General features: G+C 42.6%; 2 protein-coding genes across 2 annotated transcripts; both read right to left on the bottom strand.

Moving 5' to 3' along the window:
* Positions 1 to 201: 201 nt before the first annotated feature.
* Positions 202 to 11,754, bottom strand: LOC132971865 (interferon-induced protein with tetratricopeptide repeats 1-like). The gene is made up of 2 exons (XM_061034631.1): positions 11,557 to 11,754; positions 202 to 2,540 (listed from the first exon to the last, which is right to left on the bottom strand). Exons 1-2 carry the CDS (start codon positions 11,559 to 11,561, stop codon positions 1,253 to 1,255), a joined length of 1,293 nt encoding a protein of 430 aa, XP_060890614.1. The 5' UTR covers positions 11,562 to 11,754; the 3' UTR covers positions 202 to 1,252.
* LOC132971863 (interferon-induced protein with tetratricopeptide repeats 1-like) lies at positions 202 to 22,414 on the bottom strand. Its single transcript, XM_061034629.1, has 3 exons — positions 22,249 to 22,414; positions 18,039 to 19,631; positions 202 to 929 (listed from the first exon to the last, which is right to left on the bottom strand). The coding sequence occupies exons 1-2, from the start codon at positions 22,251 to 22,253 to the stop codon at positions 18,332 to 18,334; spliced, it is 1,305 nt and encodes a 434-aa protein (XP_060890612.1). The 5' UTR covers positions 22,254 to 22,414; the 3' UTR covers positions 202 to 929; positions 18,039 to 18,331.
* Between the last annotated feature and the right edge of the window lie 12 nt (positions 22,415 to 22,426).

Raw genomic sequence — 22,426 nt, 5'->3', positions numbered from 1 at the left:
CCAAATATATGTTCAAAAACACTGAAGAAGTGGATTTTTCATAATATGTCCCCTTCAGGATTTTAAAAATAATTTAGTGTGATAGGCTTTAGCAGAATTAGGACGCTTATGATCCGACGAGGCTTGAATTTCTAGCTCCGTCCTCCCGATAGTTTAGAACTGAAGAAGGTGAAACCACTGAAACAAACAACTTCAAGACGATTTCTTGGTGTGCACACTGTTCATTTATTGGTATAAAGCTTAAACACAGCTTGAGCAAACAGGAGCATCTTAATATATAATTTTCAGGTCACAGCAAATAAATTTTCACATGAACAATGAGGACTTTAAATATCCAAAGTGAAGCACATTCTTATAAAATCCATTAATTCTAAACACTGAAAATACAGCATTGAAAAAACACAACAGAAGCAAAATACATGATAATCACAATTCACACATTTCTTCATTAAGTATTCACCATGACGACCGTGTTTTACAGAGGACGTCACACCTACCAGGAGCTAGGGTGTAAGAATTAAAGGTCACATATCCTCCTCCTCTTCTTCAGTTTAAATGAGTCTCAGAGCTCCTCAAAACATGTGTGTGAAGTTTCTTGTTCTAAATCCACTCTGATCCTGTATTTGATCATGCCTATAAACCCCTCTATTTCAGCCCTGCTCAGAACAGGCTGTTTCTGTGTCTATACCTTTAAATATGCAAATGAGCTGTGTCTGACCACGCCCCCTCTCTGGAAGGGCTTGGGTGTACTCGGTCTTTCTCTCTCCATGTCCTATTGTTTACGGTGAGAAGGCAGACTCAGAGGGCAGAACAAACACCTAGCTGTGGGAGTGTCACCCACCTGGGGGAGGGGCTACTGCCCTTTGTGATGTCATGAAGGGAACTCCGTCCTGAATTAGTAAGTCGTTCCCAACTCTCTCTCTCTCTCTCTCTCTGGTTTCTAACTCTATCCACTGTCCTATCTCTAAATACACGAATAAAAGCCCCAAAATAAAAATAATTAAGAAAATATTAAAAATAAACCTTCCTTTAATTTATTTCAAATAGTTTTGAATAACAAGAAATTAGTTTTTAGTTAGTTTTTATCCTTATTTTTTGGATGCCCTGGAAGAATTGGCCCCCCTCCTGTTTTTTCATTCTTCTTCTGTTGCTCTTTATTACCACATGAAAGCAAAACACCTTTGTAGAAATTAGATGTTGTTTTTTTTTTTGCTTGGACAAAATTGTTCCCCCTAAATTTGCCTCCCTATCTTTACTGCGTTGGCTCTTGCAGGTTTCTGAGAAACTCCTCTATTTCTCTGCACATTATGCCTCTATCTATAGTCTTCTCCAGCATTCTGATGCTTTTCTTACGGAAGGAAGATATTTCTGGTATTGCTGCTGCCTTCATGTGATACTGTGTCGACCCGTGGGAGTCATTTTGATTAAAGTATAAATGATTTGCATATATGTTGTAAAGCATCTGTTTGTCTTCAGGTTCTGCTGGTTCATTTTTGAGCAGTTTCTGAAATATCTGCTCAGCTTTGGCCTTGCTGTGACGTGACTTTGCATAGATAGTTGCGAGGTCTGTTTCCTTTTTGAGTGAAGAGTGAGGGTAAAGAGAGAGCAGCTCCTCGTGGAGAGCGATTGCTCTGTCCACCGTGCTTTGTTCTGGATCAGGGTAATTTCTGCTTTTATAAACGATCCTCCATCTGTAGCAGAGTGCAACAAATCTCTTCAGATAACGCACATCTGGATGTTCTTTCTGAACTTTCTCTGCCAAATCAATGGCGTCATCAACTGATATGTGGTCTACGTAAAGGTTTAGTAAGGCCCACATGCCACTGCCACTGCTCACATTTCCAGCCAACTCACGGACTTCATCTCGAATGTTTTCTCCTTCATTAGCCCGTTGTTCAAGGTAGAGAGCAGCGAGGTACAAGTTCTTTGGATCCCGTTCCTTGGCTTGTCTCATTTTCTCCAACAGGTCAGGGTCCAGCCTTGGGTCACTGAAGTTTTGGGCATTCTTTAACCATATGACATAGCTGGTGTTCCAATCCACCATGTCCGGCTGCATCCTGGCAGCTTTCTCAAAGTAATCAACCACCAGATTCATGTCCTCTCCGAAGAACATCAGGGTCCAGGCCTTTTCAGCGTAGATCTCTGGATGGAGGTCGTCCTGGGATGGAGATGGGTATTTTTCCATCAGGGCATCAACCTTTGACAGGTAAGCCTGACTCTCCTCTTGATCTCCCAGGTGGTGGTGCAGCCAGGCCAGGTTCCCGTAGTTCACCACTAACCAAGGACCCTCATCTGCATCTCTCAGCTTGTTGAGGGTCTCTGCAGCCTTCTGGAACAAACTCTTAGCCTCTTCATTTAACCCCAGTTTATACTGAATGATCCCCCACAGGTTGTAAATGTGGCCCAGCCATTGATTTCCCTCCTCTGTGCTGAAGTCCTCCATCTTGTCTGTGAGACGTAAAAGTTTCGGCCTGCTGCGGTCCAGGTTCCAGGTGAAGTGGCACTGCAGGGACTCCAGTGTGGTTTGACTCTGAGCAGCACTGATGGAGAATAAAAAACAAACATTTAAACACATCAGCAGCTAGTTTTGACTCTTGTGTTCTTGTTCGTTATGTCTCGTCTCGCCGTGTCTCCTCTACTCTTCTAAACCTGAGCTGTCAATCGCCTTTATTACCCTATTATATAGTCAGATAATTAAGTAAACTTCTCAGATAAATAAAAAACAGACTAAATTATTTGGTGGACATCACTGCATGGGCTCAGGAACACTTCCAGGAGACATAGTCTGTGAACACAGCTCATCTCTGGATTCACAATGTTAGCTGAAACCCTACCATGTGTAGGGTTGCCACCTTCCAAGCAGGAAAATAAGGGACACCCAGCAGCGGGGTGCAACTCAGTAGGGGCCTGACCACCACTGGCCCAACAGTGGGGTGGGGCACCAGTTGTAAAACGTGGTTTTAATGAAGTAATAAGAGTCATACTTAAATTATAATTATTAATTAACGCTTTTTTTTCTGAAATAATTTACAAAAACGCAAAACTTCAGTGTAAAGGCAGATACAGTAATGTATGCACAATGAAATGCACCTAACACGACTTCAGCAGATGATTACTACTAGCTATTTAATTTACAACTGAACTTAAAGTTCAAATAAAGTTATTAACTTAACATTAATTCATTAACAGAGTATTATTGAAGTGCTTTTGACACTGCTGTAACATAGAGAGGAGGATGACAGGTTTTTAATTAAATAAACAGTAAGAATTTAATAGTATTTTCATTCATTCATTCTGTCCTTCTGTCTTTCGTTTTTGTTGTTTTCTCATGAAATCATGAATGATACTATTAATATGGTTTTGAACTATTTTCTTATTGTATTAATTAAGTGTCTACTGTCGATATATTGATGTTGTATTGATGATATCTCGCCCAGGTCATACTGTGAATACAGATTTGGCTAAAATAAATGTCATCTTTTTTTTTTTGTACCGAAAAATATTCACACTATCCAAACTATACTGGAATAACCTATCTATAAACATGGGAGAAAATATATTAAGTAGGCCTACAATAGTTTCCTTTACATTATATTAATTCAGTATACTGAACTTTCGTGGTCATTCAGTAGGCATTTTTGAGGTCCACGCAGTATACTGAACATTTCAGTATGGATACTAACTTCCGGGTTTCATGCAGTATGGATCGGATGCGTGCTTTCAGGAAATGAATTGTATACTAACTCCCACAATGCTGTGCGAAATTAAACGTAAATCAAAACAAACGAGCGTGGATTAATTGAATAAATATTTAATCTAGAGTTAAAGTCCCGACTGAAATCACTACTTTTAATTAACAACAGAAAATATAACAAATATCTGCATTATTATAAAACCTTTCCCCCTCTATTTAAATAATGATTTCACTATTTAAATGCATCTTTATTGGTTTATTTTATATTCTGTATATTACTGTCTTTCATTTGTTCTTTATGTACTGTGTGTTATTTAGTTATTTAATCTGCCTTTTACTTGATTTACATTGTGATATTGTTTTTTGTTTACCTGACTGTATATGAGCGTTACTCTTCTTGAATAAAGATAAACAAAAAAAAACGAACAAAAAAACGGGTGAATGCGGCCGGTTCGGGAAACGTAAATGACGTCACTTCCATACTGAATGAATCAGACGAAGTAGGAACAAATATCTGCCTACTGTGTGTGCATACTGAATAGAAGGTACTAACAGTATGCAGCACGGATAGTACGTACTGCATACTGCCTACTGCCTACTGAAAGATTGAGTATGTACTTGGCAATTCGGATACAGCCCTGCAGACATGTTTCCTTCTGACTCCTATGACTTTCTCTCACACAATCACTGACGAGCTCTCATTGCTTATGCCAAAAAAGAACCAAACAAACCAACGGACGCTCCGAGGAGGCGGGAACTAGCCGGCTGAATCGGGCTGAATGATGCTGAGTTCAAGGCATCTTGGAAATACGGGACAAACCGTGTCTCGTATTGATTCAAAACGGGACGCAATATCAAAGTGTAAAATACGGGACGATTCCGTATTTTAAGGGACGGGTGGCGACCCTAACCATGTGTCATGATTTGGTTTTGTATTTGAGTTTCCGTGTTTTATCCCAGTGTTGCTGGTTTTTCCCTTGTGTGTTTCCTAGTTTTGTCTTCAGTGTTTTCTGTTTTATTTTGTCATTTATTATCCTCGTGTATCTCTGTGTTCTAGTGTGTTTTGTTAGATTTCTTGAGTTCTGTGTGTCTTTAGTGTTTCATGATTTAGTTTGTAGTTGTCCTCAGTGTTTCTTGTATTCCTGCCTCTGTGTGTTTCCCAGTGTGTTTGCCCTGATTGTCTTCACCTGTGTCATTAGTCTCACCTGTGTCTGATTACCCCATGTCTATTTAGTCTCTGTGTTTCTTCCCTTCTGTGGCAGTTCGTTGTATGTGTTTGTCGGTGCGAATGTTATGTCAGTGTACCGGTGGCTCCCTGTTTTTGAGCCCTGTGTTTTTGTTGAACTTGTTGAAGTAAGTTTTTGTTTGGCTTTTTGTTAAAATAAATAGTTTAGTTAATTCTGCACTTGGGTCCACACCTCCTTGTTTTTCAATTGTGACACCATGCAAAGCGCAAGCTGTATATAAACCAGATCCAGAAACATTGCTGGCTTTCCTTGGGCCTGAGGTCGTTTAAAATGGACTAAGTCGAAGTGGAACACTGTCCTGAGGTCTGACAATTTGAAATCTTTTTAGAAAAAATGGACGCTGCATCCTCCGGGGCTAAAGAGGAGAGGGACCATCTGGCTTGTTATCAGCGCTCAGATAAAAAAAAAAAACAGCACCTGTGATGGTATGGGGGTGCATGGGTAAACTGCACATCTGTCAATGCTCCATTAATGCTGAACCATACATACAGGTTTTGGAGCAACATATGCTACCAAATAGAAAACCTCTTTTCTGGGAAGGCCTTGTTTATTGCAGCAGCATAATGTCAAACCACATTCTGCACAGTGACAACAGAATGGCACATAAGTCAAAAGCCTCATTTCCACCTAGCGGTCCGGTCAGAGGTCTGCACCTCCAAGGTCGCCCATGGGGGCCAAAAATCCAAAACAGCATTGAAATAACTCTCGAAATCTGCAGGATATTTAATCTTGCCGCGTTTTCTGTTTGTCCTTTATTACTGCTGTCAGACGGAAAGTGACGGTTCTTTTAACCAATCAACGGACTGCGGTTTGTCTCGCTCCAACCTTCAGGGTCGGATTGGTACACTTGGCACCTAATGTGGATCTAATGTGTTTGGATTAAATCTTTTATTGGATGTAAACTGTTGGGACTCAGTTTGATGGATTATTATGATCAGGAGAGTTCAGTAAACCTTCAAACGGTTAAAAGGTGTTGTTTGTTTGTCGGTGGTCTGACAGATGGGTAGATTGTGACTGCTGTTGTGGTCTGACCTGCACACACTGGGCCGTTTGAGTAACAGGGTCAAATATGCTGGTGCATGACCGTTTATGTTTTCATAATTACACAAAATTACCTGGCAATTGTCTGTTTTGTCTTATTTTGTAGTCTGCAGCCCCTTCTTTCTTGACAACAACACAGAGTTCAGACCAGGAGGCAGAGCTGCAGTCTTAAACGCTTCTCTGCGCCTCCCTTAGATCTCTCTCCCAGTCACTATAGCTGTAATTCGAACTGTAGTTATACTACAGGTACTGTGTTTTTATAAGTCATCCAAACGTAGAAAAAAAAGGCGTAAATCGTCAAAATCTCATTAGAATCAAAACTACGAATACGATTTTGCAAAAAAATCAGAATATTCACTGCAGACTTTTGAACATTAGTCCTTAGCATCCAAATCTCGTTTAGTGAATGATCTGATATCAGATCAGCATATTGATTTACTTTGTTTGACTGAAACCTGGCTGTGTCGAGATGAATTCAAATTCAATTCAAATTCGAATTCAAAAAACTTTATTTGTCCCCGGGGGGCAATTCAAAGGCACACAGAGCAATGAATTAACAACAGTGCAAGTAAACAAAACATTTTAACCTAAATATAAAGTGTCAATTTAAATACAACTTAAACTTAACTTAAAAATACAAAATATAAAACAGTAGATATAAGTGGACAGTGATCGGACTAACAGATGTAAACAGACCTATGTGCAGTAAACGAGAAATAAATATATATATACAGAGCTATGTGCAAGTAGGCAAATACTAGATGATAAGTTATTAAGGTGCATGGTGAATAATAATGGAACAACAGAACTAATATATACAATATAACTGTAAGGTAAAAATGAGATAAATAAAGTGACCGTAGTGCGCTGATGGATAAGAACAACAGGAATAAATTAACCAGAACTGTATGAATACTGATATAAGATGGATAGAATAAAGTGATGTAATGCATGAGACCAGATAAAGCAGAGGCAGTTAAGGTGCACGGCAAATATAAAGGAAGTAAAAAAGCAAAGTTCACGGCTGAGAGTCTGCATTGGGTGAGAGGTGTTGGTGTCTGTTGGGGGGTTAGGAGTTGAGGAGCTGGACAGCCCTGGGAACAAAGGTTGCTCTTCTCCTCTGTGTCCTGCAGCAGGGACGGCGAAGCTGGCGTCCTGAGGGGAGCCACTCAAACGCTGACTATCTGTAAATCTCAGTCACTAACCACCTACTTTCCTGGGAGCTCTTGAGCTCTCTTAGGCTCCTCGAGATCGTTGGTTGACGGCCTGCCAGAACAACCCTCCCCCCCACCGGATTGTTGATGGACGGCCTGCCAGAACAACCCCCCTCCCCACCGGATTGTTGATGGACGGCTTGCCTCCCCCCACCCCCTTGCTCCCTATCCCTCTTCCTGCATCTTATCCCATCTCTCCCCCTATCCCCTTCCAAGCAGTCTAGGCCTGTGAAGGCTGTTTCGTCATGAGCCGGGGATCCGGCCAAAGATTTCTGCCTTTTAATAAGACAGTTTTTTCTTACCACTGTAACTTTTGCTGCTTTGCTAAAGTGCTCATGATGGATAGGCCGGATCTTTGTAACATAGCAATAAGTAAGGTCTTTTTACCTGCTCTTTTGTAATGTTAAAAGACAAAGAGTAAGGTATTTTACCTGCTTTTTGTAAAGTGTCTCGAGATAACACTTGTTATGAGTTGACGCTATACAAATAAAAATTGATTGACTGATTGATTGATTCTTTGGTTAGTATTATGTATCCGTTTTGCCCCCTCCCCTCTGCCCTTTTGTACAATTTCCAGTGGGAGAGGTGGGTGTCCATTGTTTTGCCTAAGTGAGAGAAACAATTAAACAAGTCATCATAGAATAAATTGTTATTCCAAGTCTAGAAGACAAACAGTTTAATGACGTGGTTAATCTCTTATGTTGCAAAAACAACTACAAAACATTTGACGATTAGTCGACGATGTAAATCCGTTGGGGGGACAGGCCTACTGCAGAGTGGTAAACATGACCCTATCACAACTTTTTTTAAATGTGTTACTGGCATAAAATATAAAATGGGCACATCATACTTTTCCAAAAAACATTGAAATGTCTCAGTTTCAACAGTTGTCTGTGTTATTTTCAATTAATCAATTTTTATCTTATCATTTTACACAACGTCCGACTTCTATTGAACCATCAATCAATCAATCAACTTTTATTTGTATAGCGTCAACTCATAACAAGTGTTATCTCGAGACACTTTACAAGAAGCAGGTAAAATACCTTACTCATTGTTATGTTACAAAAAGCAGGTAAAAGACCTTACTCACTGTTATGTTACAAAAAGCAGGTAAAAGACCTTACTCACTGTTATGTTACAAAAAGCAGGTAAAAGACCTTACTCACTGTTATGTTACAAAAAGCAGGTAAAAGACCTTACTCATTGTTATGTTACAAAAGAGCAGGTAAAAGACCTTACTTATTGCTATGTTACAAAAGAGCAGGTAAAAAGACATTACTTATTGTTATGTTACAAAAGAGCAGGTAAAAGACCTTACTCATTGTTATGTTACAAAAGAGCAGGTAAAAAGACATTACTTATTGTTATGTTACAAAAGAGCAGGTAAAAGACCTTACTCATTGTTATGTTACAAAAGAGCAGGTAAAAAGACATTACTTATTGTTATGTTACAAAAAGCAGGTAAAAAGACCTTACTTATTGTTATGTTACAAAAGAGCAGGTAAAAAGACCTTACTCATTGTTATGTTACAAAGATCCAGCCTATCCATCATGAGCACTTGTGGGGTTGTTTGTTCTTACCATGTACTTCCTGTGCAGAGGTTTGCGCAGAGGCCTCTGGTAAACAGGATATGGGCTTGGTGCGATCTGAACAGCGATATTTCAGCAACTGTCGCAGTTTTATTTTAACACATGAGCACAATACATTTTCCATTACACATTCCACCTCTTCAATAAAACCCCCCAGAAAAATCAGTCGTAATGATGATTACTTAAAAGGAAACACAAATTAAAATCATCCCTCACCCTGCACACTCAAAAAGACCACATCATCACCTCAAACTGGCCTTTGAATACTCGCTCTCTCAACAATAAAAGCCTCATTCTCCATGACTTCATAACCGACACCAATAATGGACTCCCTTTTTCTCACCGAAACCTGGCAAAATGCCATGGACTATTCCTCACTAAACTAAACCACAAACACAGGATACACATACATCGACAAACCCCGTCCCGATGGACAGGGTGGTGGTGTTGCTGCTGTTTACAGGAAGAACATTCAAACTAGCACCATTCCCAACCCTGCAGTTGACTCCTTTGAACACATTGTTTTCAAACTCTCTGGTCCTACTCCCCTGGTCACTGCTGTAATCTATCGCCCCCCCGAAACCAAACCCTTCTTTTTTCAGTTATTTATGACTTTCTTACCCAACTCTGCTCAATTTCAACTTCTGTTTTGCTCCTTGGGGATTTTGACTTCCACATCAATGACAAATAGACTGCGAAATAATTCCTGGACCTACTTCACTGCCTCAACTTTCACAACAGACACATTCTGGACTGGACACAATCCATCAACTGTCAAGTCTCAACCTCAACATCTCCAACCATCTGGTTATAAACATGGACATTGACATCCCTCTTCCCACTCCAAAGCTAAAACAAAAAATCTCCTTCAGAAACGTAAATTCAGTCGACCCCTCAGCTTTATCAGCCTCTATAACCAGCAAAATCCCCCCCCCTCCCTCTGAACTCATCACTTACTATAACAACACACTCTCCTTCTGTCTAGATCAACTGGCTAAACTTAAAACTAAAACTCTCTCATTCACACACTTTGCACCCTGATACACTCTCAAACTCCATAAAATGAAATCCCACAAACGCCAGCTGACTACCTCAGACAATACAAAGAAGCTCTCAGCGCAGCCCGGTCCACCTATTACTCACACCTAATCCACTCAGGCTCATCCAACCCCAAGGCTCTCTTCTCTGCAATAAACAAACTCTTCAAGCCCAGTGACAACACCTCTTCCTCCTTCACAGTTGACAAATGCGATGCTTTTCTTTTATTATTCCAATCCAAAACTGACACCATTTACAGCAGCTTCAACACTCTCACTGTCCTCTCTTCATCCCTACCCGCATCCCCACGCCTCATCACCCAACCTCTGTGTCAGTTCTCCCCTGTGTCCCCAAATGAGCTATCCATCATCACCACTAGCATTTACCACCACTAAGTCCTCCACCAGTACTCTCGACCCCATCCCATCAAGTCTTGTCAAAAACGATCTCCCGGCCATCTCGCCACTCATAACCTCAATCATCAACTCCTCCCTCTGCTCTTGTTCAGTACCCAAAACACCCAAACTGGCAGACGTCACCCCCATCCTCAAGAAACCTGGACTCAAAACCGACAGCATGTGAAACTTCCGCCCCATCTCCAACCTCTGCTTTCTGTCAAAAATACTGGAACGTGTTGTCTCCTACCCAGATCAAATCCCACCTCTCCTCCAATAACCTGTTTGAACCATTCCAGTCAGGCTTCCCAGCACAGCACAGAAACAGCTCTCCTCAAAGTCACCAACGACCTCCTCAACATCCTCAACATCCTCGGCCTCACTGCAGCCCCTGACACCATCAGCCACAGTATTCTTCTATCCAGCTTAGAACACTCACTCAACATCACTGGCACTGCTCTTTCCTGGTTAAAATCCTACCTCACCGACAGACAACAGTTTATCAAAATCCATCTTTAACTTGTTTTTATTAATATTAGCTTAATGTGATACACCTGATACCCTTCTGTTACTAAAGATGATCATCCAAAGTCCTTAATAAACTCCAAAACATCTAGGACTCTGCTGCACCCCTTCTCACCCACACCCGATCCAGTGAACACATCGCCCCTGTCCTACATATCTCCACTGGGTCCCTGTCCTGTACCGTATCCAATTCAAAATCCTTCTCCTTATACATAAAGCCCTAGACCACCAGGCCCCCTCCTACCTCACAGCTCACCCTCACACTCCTGCACGCAGCCTCCATTCTTTAAAAGCCAACCTCCTGTCTCCCCCACTTAGAACCAAGCGACGAACCCGGGGGGACAGAGCCATAGCTGCCCCCCTCCCTCTGGAAACTCACTCCCTACACACATTCAACACTGCACTGACCCTTCTACATTCAAATCACTGATCAAAACTCACCTCTCCAAACAAGCTTTTAATCTATGATTGTGATGTGTGTTGTGTTTATCTGTAGCTGCACCTTTATGTTGTTTTATTTATGATTTGTGTGTAATGTTGTAATGTCTCTTAGTCTGTCCTTACTGTTCTGATCCTTCTGTCTTTTTAACAAATGTACAGTGTCTTGAAATTGAAACTCATAAATATAATGTATTATTATTATTTTACCCCAGACAAACAAAAAGTCACAAAAGCAACAAAGTGAGAAAAGTAAACGTGTGAAACACTAAAATAATGAAGCTGAAGGGGAAGAAAAAGACAAATAGGAAAGAGTTTGGAATTAATAAATTAGAAACATGTAAACATTCGTATGCAAGTCAGATACTCACCTCATCTTTCTGCTGTTTCTTCCTCTCAGATGTTTCCTCTTGAAGTTGCTCTCTGGTTACAGTCGCTCCAGGTTCAGCTCTCTAGTGTGGATGACGTGATGTGCAGTAGCAGCTTTAAATGTCCATGATAGAGGCGTGGCACTTTCCTTATCAGCAGGATGTTATGTGACTTTCCTTTCCTTTCTTAAAAATTAAAAATCAAAGCCTCAATATGTTGTCAGTTTTGGTTTGCTTTGGCGCCATCTGGAGGTCTCTGAGTGCAACTGCAGTGTCATAAAAACGGTCACGCCTCCCCCTCTGACACCACGTGCATTTGTTGACAAACAAAGGGTGAGGAAGCCGGCAGAGACGCTGTGAGAAGATGAGGAACCACGCAGACTCAAAAGGTACAGTAATATTACCAGATTTTGATGGAGCCTGAGTGTCTGCAGCCCGTTGTCCAGTTTGTTTATTCAACTGTTACCATGACAACTATAGGTCGTGGGTAAATGGCTACATAGATCGGTTTGTCAGGTTACAAACTTTTTGGAGACAAAAGTAAAGCTGCTAAACGTGAGACAATGATGACGTCACCGGTAATGATGCAGCTCAATCTGTAATAAATGATGTCTGCAGGGATGTTCATTCTGCCGTATTACAGACTTGTTAGGCAGTAGTATAACCAGTTTGCAACCCTATGTAGAAAGTTACGTTATATAACGGTCTGTTTGTGCATTGCTGATGTAACCCCGTGTGTTCTGGCTCTGTATTTACAGACAAATTAACAGAAACCGATGAATTGTGTTGTGAGCCGGGATCAAACATCTCCCCTGATAAAAGAAAAAACGCGTGATTTAGGAGAGACAACGGGGTTTCCTATTGCGCGAGACGCTAGCTTAACATTCAGTACATTAGCCGTTAACATTCACGACTAATGAATAACTTTATGAATATTATTCAAAACTCCGCAGAACTGATACGGGATGAGTCGAATATGATCAGTAACTGAAAACCACAGTTTGATTTCATCTAAAAAAATACTTTAAAATGTGTTTATCGACGGAGCGTGAATCATCATTAACCTACCTCCGACCAAGCTGTCAACGGCTCTGACCACATTCCTCCGTCATCACACACACTGTGGCAATTCTAGAGTCTCTTGGGGATTATTCCTCTTCATTTTACTTTGTTGACTTTCAGAAACTCATTTTGGTTTTCAAAGCAATAATGGATGTGACACTTAGCAGGGCAACAACAGTGAGTGCTGTCAGATGGGGCCCCCTTAGGGAGGTTTCCTACTGTCATTTTGGGCCACTGCTTTGGTTTACATTTGTGAGCCCTGAGGGGCCCCTACTGGTCTGGGGCCCCAAGCAGTTGGGGTACACACACACACACACACACACACACACACACACACACCGAGTCCAGAATAAACATTCAGGAGAATGATGTTTAACTCAAAACAAGATATACAATGAAAAACAAGTGTTTTGGGGAAATTCATATGCTGTCAATATCAACCTGTTGCACTGACAGAGTATGAGGTTTTTGTTTTTCAACATCGGTTTTCCTTTTATTCCAGGATTCAGCCCAAATCAATTGTATATATACAATACAATACAATATATAATTGTATTGTTTAAAAATGATTGTATATGTATAATGGCTGAATAAAATACTCATACATACATGATCAGTTTACCAGCGTGCGTGTGTTCGGAGAGGAGAGCGGCAGATTATAAATTCACCGTACTCTGCAACATGATGATGAATCAGTTTATGGACGCCATCTTGTAATACTCTTAGTTTACCAGCAGATGGCGCCTGTGCTACTTGTAAACCCAGGCAGTAAAGTGTATGTGAAGTTGTTAATCTGTCTAAACAGCTAATTTCTTCCAGTGGTGTTTGTTGAACTCGAATATAAGATAAAATAAGATAATCCTTTATTTATCCCACAACGGGGAAATTTACAGTGTTACAGCAGCAAAGAGCAAAGATTGCAAACAAAAAGTGAACACAGTACAATTTAAATATAAAAAGAAAAAATTAAGAATGTACAAAAAAATAGATACTAAAAAATAGATTTAAAAGATAAAAAATAGATCAGCTATTTGACAAAAGTGTAGTCTGTAATGTTCAGTGTAACACAGACACAGCACAGTGGTTTGATAAACATAATATAACATTAATATAACATTATTATTGCACAAAGTCAGAGTGAATTTTTCGGTTGTGTGTGTGTTTTGTGATCTACTGGGAGCAGGCTTGGTTAAACAGTCTGACTGCAGCAGGAAGGAAGGACCTGCGGTATCTCTCCTTCTGACACCGCGGGTGGCGAAGCCTGCCGCTGAAGGAGCTGCCCAGAGCTGTTACAGTTCCATGCAGGGGGTGGGAAACGTTCTCCATCAGGGTTGATAGCTTTGCCATCATCCTTCTGTCTCCCACCACCTCAACAGGGTCCAGGGGGCAGCCCAGGACAGAGCTGGCCTTCTTCACCAGTTTGTTTAGTCTGTTCCTGTCTGCAGCATTAGTGCTGCTGCTCCAGCAGACCACTCCGTACAGGATGGCTGATGCCACCACAGAGTCATAAAAAGTCCTCAGGAGTGCTCCCTGCACACCGAAGGACCTGAGTCTCCTCAGCAAATGAAGTCTGCTCTGGCCTTTCTTGTAGAGAGCTTGTGTGTTATTAGTCCAGTCCAGCTTATTGTTCAGGTGAACACCCAGGTACTTACTGTATAAGAGTCCACTATGTCAATGTCCTTTCCCTGGATGTTCACCGGTGTGGGAGAAGTGGGTCTGCGCCTGCGGAAGTCCACCACCAGCTCTTTGGTTTTACCCGCGTTGATCTGGAGGCAGTTCCGCTGGCACCAGTCCACAAAGTCCAGGTTGAGTTCTCTGTACTCCCCCTCGTCCCCATCAGTGATGAGGCCGACAATGGCAGAGTCATCAGAGAACTTCTGCAGGTGACAGTTAGGTGTCTTATGGGAGAAGTCTGCAGTGTACAGGGTGAAAAGGAAGGGAGCCAAGACGGCCCCCTGTGGGGCCCCTGTGCAGCAGATGACCCGGTCAGACACACAGTTCCGTGTCCTCACAAACTGTGGCCGGTTGGTCAGATAGTCCAGCAGCCAGGATGTGAGGTGCAGGTCGACTCCTGTGTGTTCCAGCTTGTCCCTCAGAAGCATGGGCTGTATGGTGTTGAAAGCACTGGAGAAATCATAGAACATGATCCTCACAGTGCTCCCAGCCCTCTCCAGGTGTGAGAGAGATGTCTGCGTGAGGTAGATGACAGCATCATCCACCCCGATGCCGGGCTGATAGGCGAACTGCAGTGGGTCCATTGATGAGCTCACCAGGGGGCGCAGATGGTGAAGGACCAACCTCTCCAAGGTCTTCATCAGGTGTGACGTCAGTGCCACTGGCCTGTCGTGGTTGAAGTCCTTGGGGCGGGATATCTTTGGCACCGGTACCACGCAGGATGTCTTCCAGAGCTCTGGTACTCTCCCCAGTTTCAGGCTCAAGTTGAACATGTGCTCCATAACCCCACAGAGCTGGTCTGCACAGGATTTGAGGAGCCTGGAGCTGATGCCGTCCGGACCAACTGCCTTTCTGACCTTCAGCTTCCTCAGTTCTCTGTTCACCTGGGCTGGACAGTGTTGTGAGTGATGGGGGGAGCAGAGAGTGATGTGCAGGGGGGTGAGGTGGGGGTTGTGCAGTCAGCAGCGGGGGCAGACGGTGGTCGTTGCAGCAGAGTGGAATGGGTAGGGGGAGGAGTGGATGGCTGTTCAAATCTGTTGAAGGTCATTCACCTATTCCTGATCCCTAACCAGTTCAGTGTTGGAGTCCTTGTGACCTGAAATGGTTTTCAGGCCTTTCCAGACTCCGCTGACATTCTTCTGCTGCAGCTGTTCCTCCATCTTCCTCCTGTAGATGCGTTTCCCCTCCCTGATCTTCCTCTTCAGCTCTCTCTGCACAGTCTTCATCTCCTCCTTGTCTCCTGACCTAAAAGCCCTCTTTTTGTCCTTGAGGAGGACCTTTATTTCAGGAGTAATCCACGGTTTGCTGTTGGCAAAACAACGTACAGTCCTGGTGGGTACGGTGTGATCCACACAGAAATTAATATAGTCTGTAATGCAGTGTGTGAGACTGTCAATGTTCTCCCCATGGTCATCACAGAACACTTCCCACGCAGTTGTCTCAAAACAGTCCTTAAGAGCCTCTTCCGTCTCATCGGACCATCTTTTAACAGTGCGGGTGACAGCTGGTTGTCTGTGTACCAGAGCTTTGTACACAGGCAGGAGGTACACCAGGTTGTGATCTGATCTTCCAAGGGGAGGGAGAGGAGATGAGGTGTATGCCTCCTTGGTGTTGGCATAGAAAAGGTCCAGTATTTTATTGTCTCTGGTGTGGCAGGTGACATATTGTGTGAAGGTGGGCAGGGTAGAGGAAGGAGAGGTATGATTAAAGTCCCCAGTAATAAGGAAGAGGGCCTGTGGGTGCTGTGTCTGCAGCCTGTTTGTTAATGAGTGCAGGACATCACACGCCGAGCTGGCATTAGCAGAGGGGGGAACATACGCAGCTATCGCTATAACATGCGAGAATTCCCGCGGCAGATAGTAAGGTCTCATGCTAACAGCTAGCAGTTCAATGTCCTTACTGCAGTGTTGTTCTTTGATAGTGATGTGCCCCGGATTACACCATCTATCGTTCACAAACACCGCCAGCCCTCCTCCCTTCCTCCTACCGCTCTCCTTTGTCCTGTCAGCCCACATCAGCTGAAAACCATCCAGCTTAGCATTTGAGTCCGGTGTTAGCTCCGTTAGCCAGGTCTCCGTGAACAGCATTAGGCTACATTCCCCATATTCCCTCTGATGCCGGGTTAGCACCGCTAGCTCGTCCATCTTATTGGGAAGAGATCTTACATTCCCGGTGATGACCGAGGGAAGGACGGGTTTGAAACGTCTCCTCTTGTTCACTTTACCCCGGCGTGGCAACCCCGTCTCCGTCTCCGTCTCCTCAGCTCGCGGGGAACATCGGGTCTTTCGCCGGTTAGCTTCGCAGTGCTACGGAGGGCTAACAGCTGATCGCAGGTGTAAACAATAGAGCCACTGCTACACGAGACCTCCGCGGTCCAAGATGTAAACAGTAGGTTGAAAAAACAGAAATACCAGTGCAAACTCAACAAGAGTTGTGTCCATCTTGTGGTAGTGGATTATGGAAGTAATAAACAAAAATAAGCTAGAAAAAAGTAAGAAAAAATAAGGAAAAAACCCTGGAGCTGCTGTAACATGCGACCACTCGTGCGGCGCTCGTACGCCGCTGCTACTATTCAATATAGAATATTTCTGCCAAATAACTTACTCTAATAATTATAAGGAATATATTATGTTAGAAATGAGTGTTAGTTTTCTATTTAATCTTTGTGCTGGATGTGAACATTGTTATTCATGTCATGTTTGTGACCCTGTATAAACCAGCTCTCTCAGAACGCTCCGTTTTGGTGTGTGTGTCTCTTTAAATGCAATGAGCCCCCCTGAGTTTTCCAGGTAGACATCACTCCTCTGTAGAGAGAATAAAAATGGAGGACCTGCGCAAAAGTTTTGCTCTAGGCTGGGGGTGGAGTCCATGGGTGGAGATACCAGGGGGGGAGGGGAGGGTCATTTTTTAAACCAGAATCCCACTGTGTCATCACAAGGAGAGCACATTTGAAACAGAGCATTTTTCTCTCTGTTGTAAGACTTATGCAGACCTCAAACAAAGGACTGGATGGGTTTATCAGGTTACCCAAATATATGTTCAGAAACACTAAAAGTGGATTTTTAATAATGTGTCCCCTTCAAGATTTTAAAAATCGTTTAGTGTGATAGGCTTTAGCAGAATTAGGACGCTTATGATCTGACGAGGCTTAAATTTCTAGCGCCGTCCTCCCGATAGTTTAGAACTGAAGAAGGTGAAACCACTGAAACAAACAACTTCAAGACGATTTCTTGGTGTGCACACTGTTCATTTATTGGTTTGAAGCTTAAACACAGCTTGAGCAAACAGGAGCATCTTAATATATAATTTTCAGGTCACAGCAAATAAAATTTCACATGAACAATGAGGACTTTAAATATCCAAAGTGAAGCACATTCTTATAAAATCCATTAATTATAAAAACTGAAAATACAGCATTGAAAAAACACAACAGAAGCAAAATACATGATAATCACAATTCACACATTTCTTCATTAAGTATTCACCATGACGACCGTGTTTTACAGAGGACGTCACACCTACCAGGAGCTAGGGTGTAAGATTTAAAGGTCACATATTCTCCTCCTCTTCTTCAGTTTAAAAAAGTCTCAGAGCTTCCAAAAACATGTGTGAAGTTTCTTGTTCTAAATCCACTCTGGATGCAAGGGGCTACTGCCCTTTGTGATGTCATGAAGGGAACTCCGTCCTGAATTAGTAAGTCGTTCCCGACTCTCTCTCTCTCTCTCTCTCCTGTTTCTAACTCTATCCACTGTTTCTAACTCTATCCACTGTCCTATCTCTAAATAAACGCATAAAAGCCCAAAAATAAAAAATAATTAAGAAAATAATTAAAATAAACCTTCCTTTAATTTATTTCAAATAGTTTTGAATGACAGGAAATTAGTTTTTAGTTAGTTTTTATACTTGGCCCCCTCCTGTTTTTCATTCTTCTTCAGGATTCTTTTGCTCTTTATTACCACATGAAAGCAAAACACCTTCGTAGAAATTAGTTGTTTTTTTTTGCTTGGACAAAATTGTTCCCCCTAAATTTGCCTCCCTGTCTTTATTGCATTGGCTCTTGCAGGTTTCTGAGAAACTCTTTTATTTCTCTGCACATTATGCCTCTGTCTTTCTTCTCCTCCAGGATTCCGATGCTTTTCTTACGGAAGTAGGATTTTTTTGGTATTGCTGCTGCCTTCATGTGATACTGTGTCGACCCGTGGGAGTCATTTTGATTAAAGTATAAATGATTTGCATATTTGTTGTAAAGCATCTGTTTGTCTTCAGGTTCTGCTGGTTCATTTTTGAGCAGTTTCTGAAATATCTGCTCAGCTTTGGCCTTGCTGTGATGTGACTTTGCATAGATAGTTGCGAGGTCTGTTTCCTTTTTGAGTGAAGAATGAGGGTAAAGAGAGAGCAGCTCCTCGTGGAGAGCGATTGCTCTGTCCATCATGCTTTGTTCTGGATCAGGGTAATTTCTGCTTTTATAAACGATCCTCGATCTGTAGAGGAACGCAACACATCTCTTCAGATAATGCACATCTGGATGTTCTTTCAGAACTTTCTCTGCCAAATCAATGGCGTCATCAACAGATATGTGGTCTACGTAAAGGTTTAGTAAGGCCCACATGCCACTGCCACTGCAGCACAGAGTGCTCACATTTCCAGCCAACTCACAGACTTCATCTCGAATGTTTTCTCCTTCATTAGCCCGTTGTTCAAGGTAGAGCGCAGCGAGGTGCAAGTTCTCTGGATCCCGTTCCTTGGCTTGTCTCATTTTCTCCAACAGGTCAGGGTCCAGCCTTGTGTCACTGAAGTTTTGGGCGTTCTTTAACCATATGACATAGCTGGTGTTCCACTCCACCATGTCCGGCTGCATCCTGGCAGCTTTCTCAAAGTAATCAACAACCAGCTTCTTATCCTCTCCTAAGAACATCAGGGTCCAGGCCTTTTCAGCGTAGATCTCTGCATGGAGGTCGTCCTGGGATGGAGATGGGTATTTTTCCATCAGGGTATCAACCTTTGACAGGTAAGCCTGACTCTCCTCTAGATCTCCCATGTGGTGATGCAGCCAGGCCAGGTTCCCGTAGTTCACCACTAACCAAGGACCCTCATCTGCATCTCTCAGCTTGTTGAGGGTCTCTGCAGCCTTCTGGAACAAACTCTTAGCCTCTTCATTTAACCCCAGTTTATACTGAATGAACCCCCACAGGTTGTAACTGTGGCCCAGCCATTTATTTCCCTCCTCTGTGCTGAAGTCCTCCATCTTGTCTGTGAGACGTAAAAGTTTCGGCCTGCTGCGGTCCAGGTCCCAGGTGAAGTGGCACTGCAGGGACTCCAGTGTGGTTTGACTCTGAGCAGCACTGATGGAGAATAAAAAAACAAACATTTAAACACATCAGCAGCTAGTTTTTTTTGCTTTGAAGTGTGCTATGTTTGGATGTTTACTGTTCATCTCCCATGAAGAAAAGATGTTTTAAAGGAGCAATATGTAACTCAGACACCTAGTGTTTAAAATGAGTACTGCAGTTAAAATTCTACACATTGTATGGTCACAAATTAGACGACACTTTGGGTGGCTTTCCCTCTCTAAAGCAATGCTCATCTGTAATAATCACCTTTTTATACCAGCTATGATTGACCCACGATTTACATCTTTGGAGAGGAATGGCCTGCGCTGTCTGGGTGACTTGTACATTAATGATGTTTTTGCCAGTTTCGAACAATTACGTTCTGCATTCAATTTAAATAGCTCCGACTTTTTTTGATATTTTCAGCTCCGTGATTTTGCTAGGACCCACTCACCGGCATTCCCTCAAGTTCCAAACCCCAGTGGCATTGATCTGGCACTCAAGGCAAGAGTCTTGCCCAAAGGTCAGGTTTCCTACCTTTATGACCTCCTGTTCACAACTAACGAGTCTGCGGTAAATAAGATCAAGGCTGATTGGGAAATCGAATTACAAACCAACCTTTCTGAGGATTTCTGGAAAAAGGCTCTTGGGGCTGTTAATTCATCTAACACTAACACCTCCAGTCTGGTTAAGAAGGCTCATCAACGCCTCTTTTTCCTGAGGACACTGAAGAGACACCACCTGTCTTCAGCTGTACTGATGAACTTCTACCGCTGTGTGATCGAGAGCATCCTGACCAGTAGTGTCACAGTCTGGTACGGAAACTGCTCTGTCACAGACCGTAAGGCGCTACAGCGGGTGGTAAAAACCGCCCAGCGTATCACAAGGTGTCCACTTCCTGCCATTGAGGAAGTCCAAAGAAAACGCTGTCTGCGGCGAGCTCACAGCATCCTTAAAGACTCCTCCCACCCTGCCCACAGTCTGTTTACCCTCCTGCCCTCCGGTAGGCGCTTCAGAAGCCTCCGGACCAGAACCAGCAGACTGATCATTCAGTCTATGGCGCTGCGCGAGTTTCGACTAGCAGTAGTGGTCTGTCTTTATTCGTCTGTTTTCTAATGTCGTCAGTGTATAATCGACCAGAAACAACCTGATTTATATCTCACTGCTCGTCCCGGACCAGGTATGATCACTGGCAAATTTCTTGAAGTATGTGCAGATCAGTTATGTGATGTTTTTACAGATCTTTTCAACTTGTCACTTACTGTGCACAAGGTCCCCAAGCTGTGGAAGGATTCTATTGTTGTACCTGTGGCTAAGAACAAATCTCCCAAAGAGCTAAATGACCTGAGGCCTGTGGCTCTGACTTCAGTAGTAATGAAGACTTTTGAACAATTGGTCAAAGGAGTTCTGACCAATCATGTTCAGGGCCTGCTTGACCCGATGCAATTTGCATATCAGGCAAACAGAGGTGTGGATGATGCCACTATTACTCTATTTAACTATTTATATAAACATCTTGAGGGTACAAAAACACATGCGAGGCTTTTATTTGTAGATTTCTCCTCAGCTTTTAATACAATCCAACCCCACATTTTAGCAAAGAAACTGCTGTCCCATTTTAACCTTGATGCTGGGTTGGTGAAATGGATCTTGGACTTTTTAACTTGCAGGCCTCAGTCAGTCAGGGCGAATGGTGCCCTATCCGAGAAGCGGCTGTCATCCACAGGCTCACCACAGGGGTGTGTCCTGTCCCCTTTATTGTATATTTTATATACAAACGACTGTAGGAGCACCTATGACAACAGGCATCTCCTGAAGTTTGCGGACGATACTGTTCTAATCAGTCTGCTCCAAGATGGAGAGGTCGATCATGGGCCTGTTGTGAAGGACTTTGTGGAGTGGTGCGACCACCACTTCTTAAAGATCAATGTCAAAAAAACAAAAGAGATGGTCATTGATTTTCAGAAAATCTCCCACTCAACCTTCCCGCCTATGATCAAAGGTACACCTGTGGAGAATGTTGAGTGTTACAAGTACCTGGGCACTGTGATTGACAAAAACTTCACTCCCCTTCACCCTCACACTCCTGTACGCAGCCTCCATTCTTTAAAAGCCAACCTCCTGTCTCCCCCACTTAGAACCAAGCGACGAACCCGGGGGGACAGAGCCATAGCTGCCCCCCTCCCTCTGGAAACTCACTCCCTACACACATTCAACACTGCACTGACCCTTCTACATTCAAATCACTGATCAAAACTCACCTCTCCAAACAAGCTTTTAATCTATGATTGTGATGTGTGTTCTGTTTATCTGTAGCTGCACCTTTATGTTGTTTTATTTATGATTTGTGTGTAATGTTGTAATGTCTCTTAGTCTGTCCTTACTGTTCTGATCCTTCTGTCTTTTTAACAAATGTACAGTGTCTTGAAATTGAAACTTATAAATAAAATGTATTATTATTATTTTACCCCAGACAAACAAAAAGTCACAAAAGCAACAAAGTGAGAAAAGTAAACATATGAAACACTAAAATAATGAAGCTAAAGGGGAAGAAAAAGACAAATAGGAAAGGGTTTGGAATTAATAAATTAGAAACATGTAAACATTTGTACGCAAGTCAGATACTCACCTCATCTTTCTGCTGTTTCTTCCTCTCAGATGTTTCCTCTTGATGTTGCTCTGTGGGTACAGTCGCTCCAGCTTCAGCTCTCTGGTGTGGATGACGTGATGTGCAGTAGCAGCTTTAAATGTCCGTGATAGAGGCGTGGCACTTTCCTTATCAGCAGGATGCTGTTTCATTTCTTAAG

The sequence above is a fragment of the Labrus mixtus genome, chromosome 3 (genome assembly GCF_963584025.1).
Source record: "Labrus mixtus chromosome 3, fLabMix1.1, whole genome shotgun sequence".
Lineage (NCBI taxonomy): Eukaryota > Metazoa > Chordata > Actinopteri > Labriformes > Labridae > Labrus > Labrus mixtus.
Note: the sequence above shows the minus strand (reverse complement) of the source record. Positions and strands in the feature narration are given on the sequence as shown.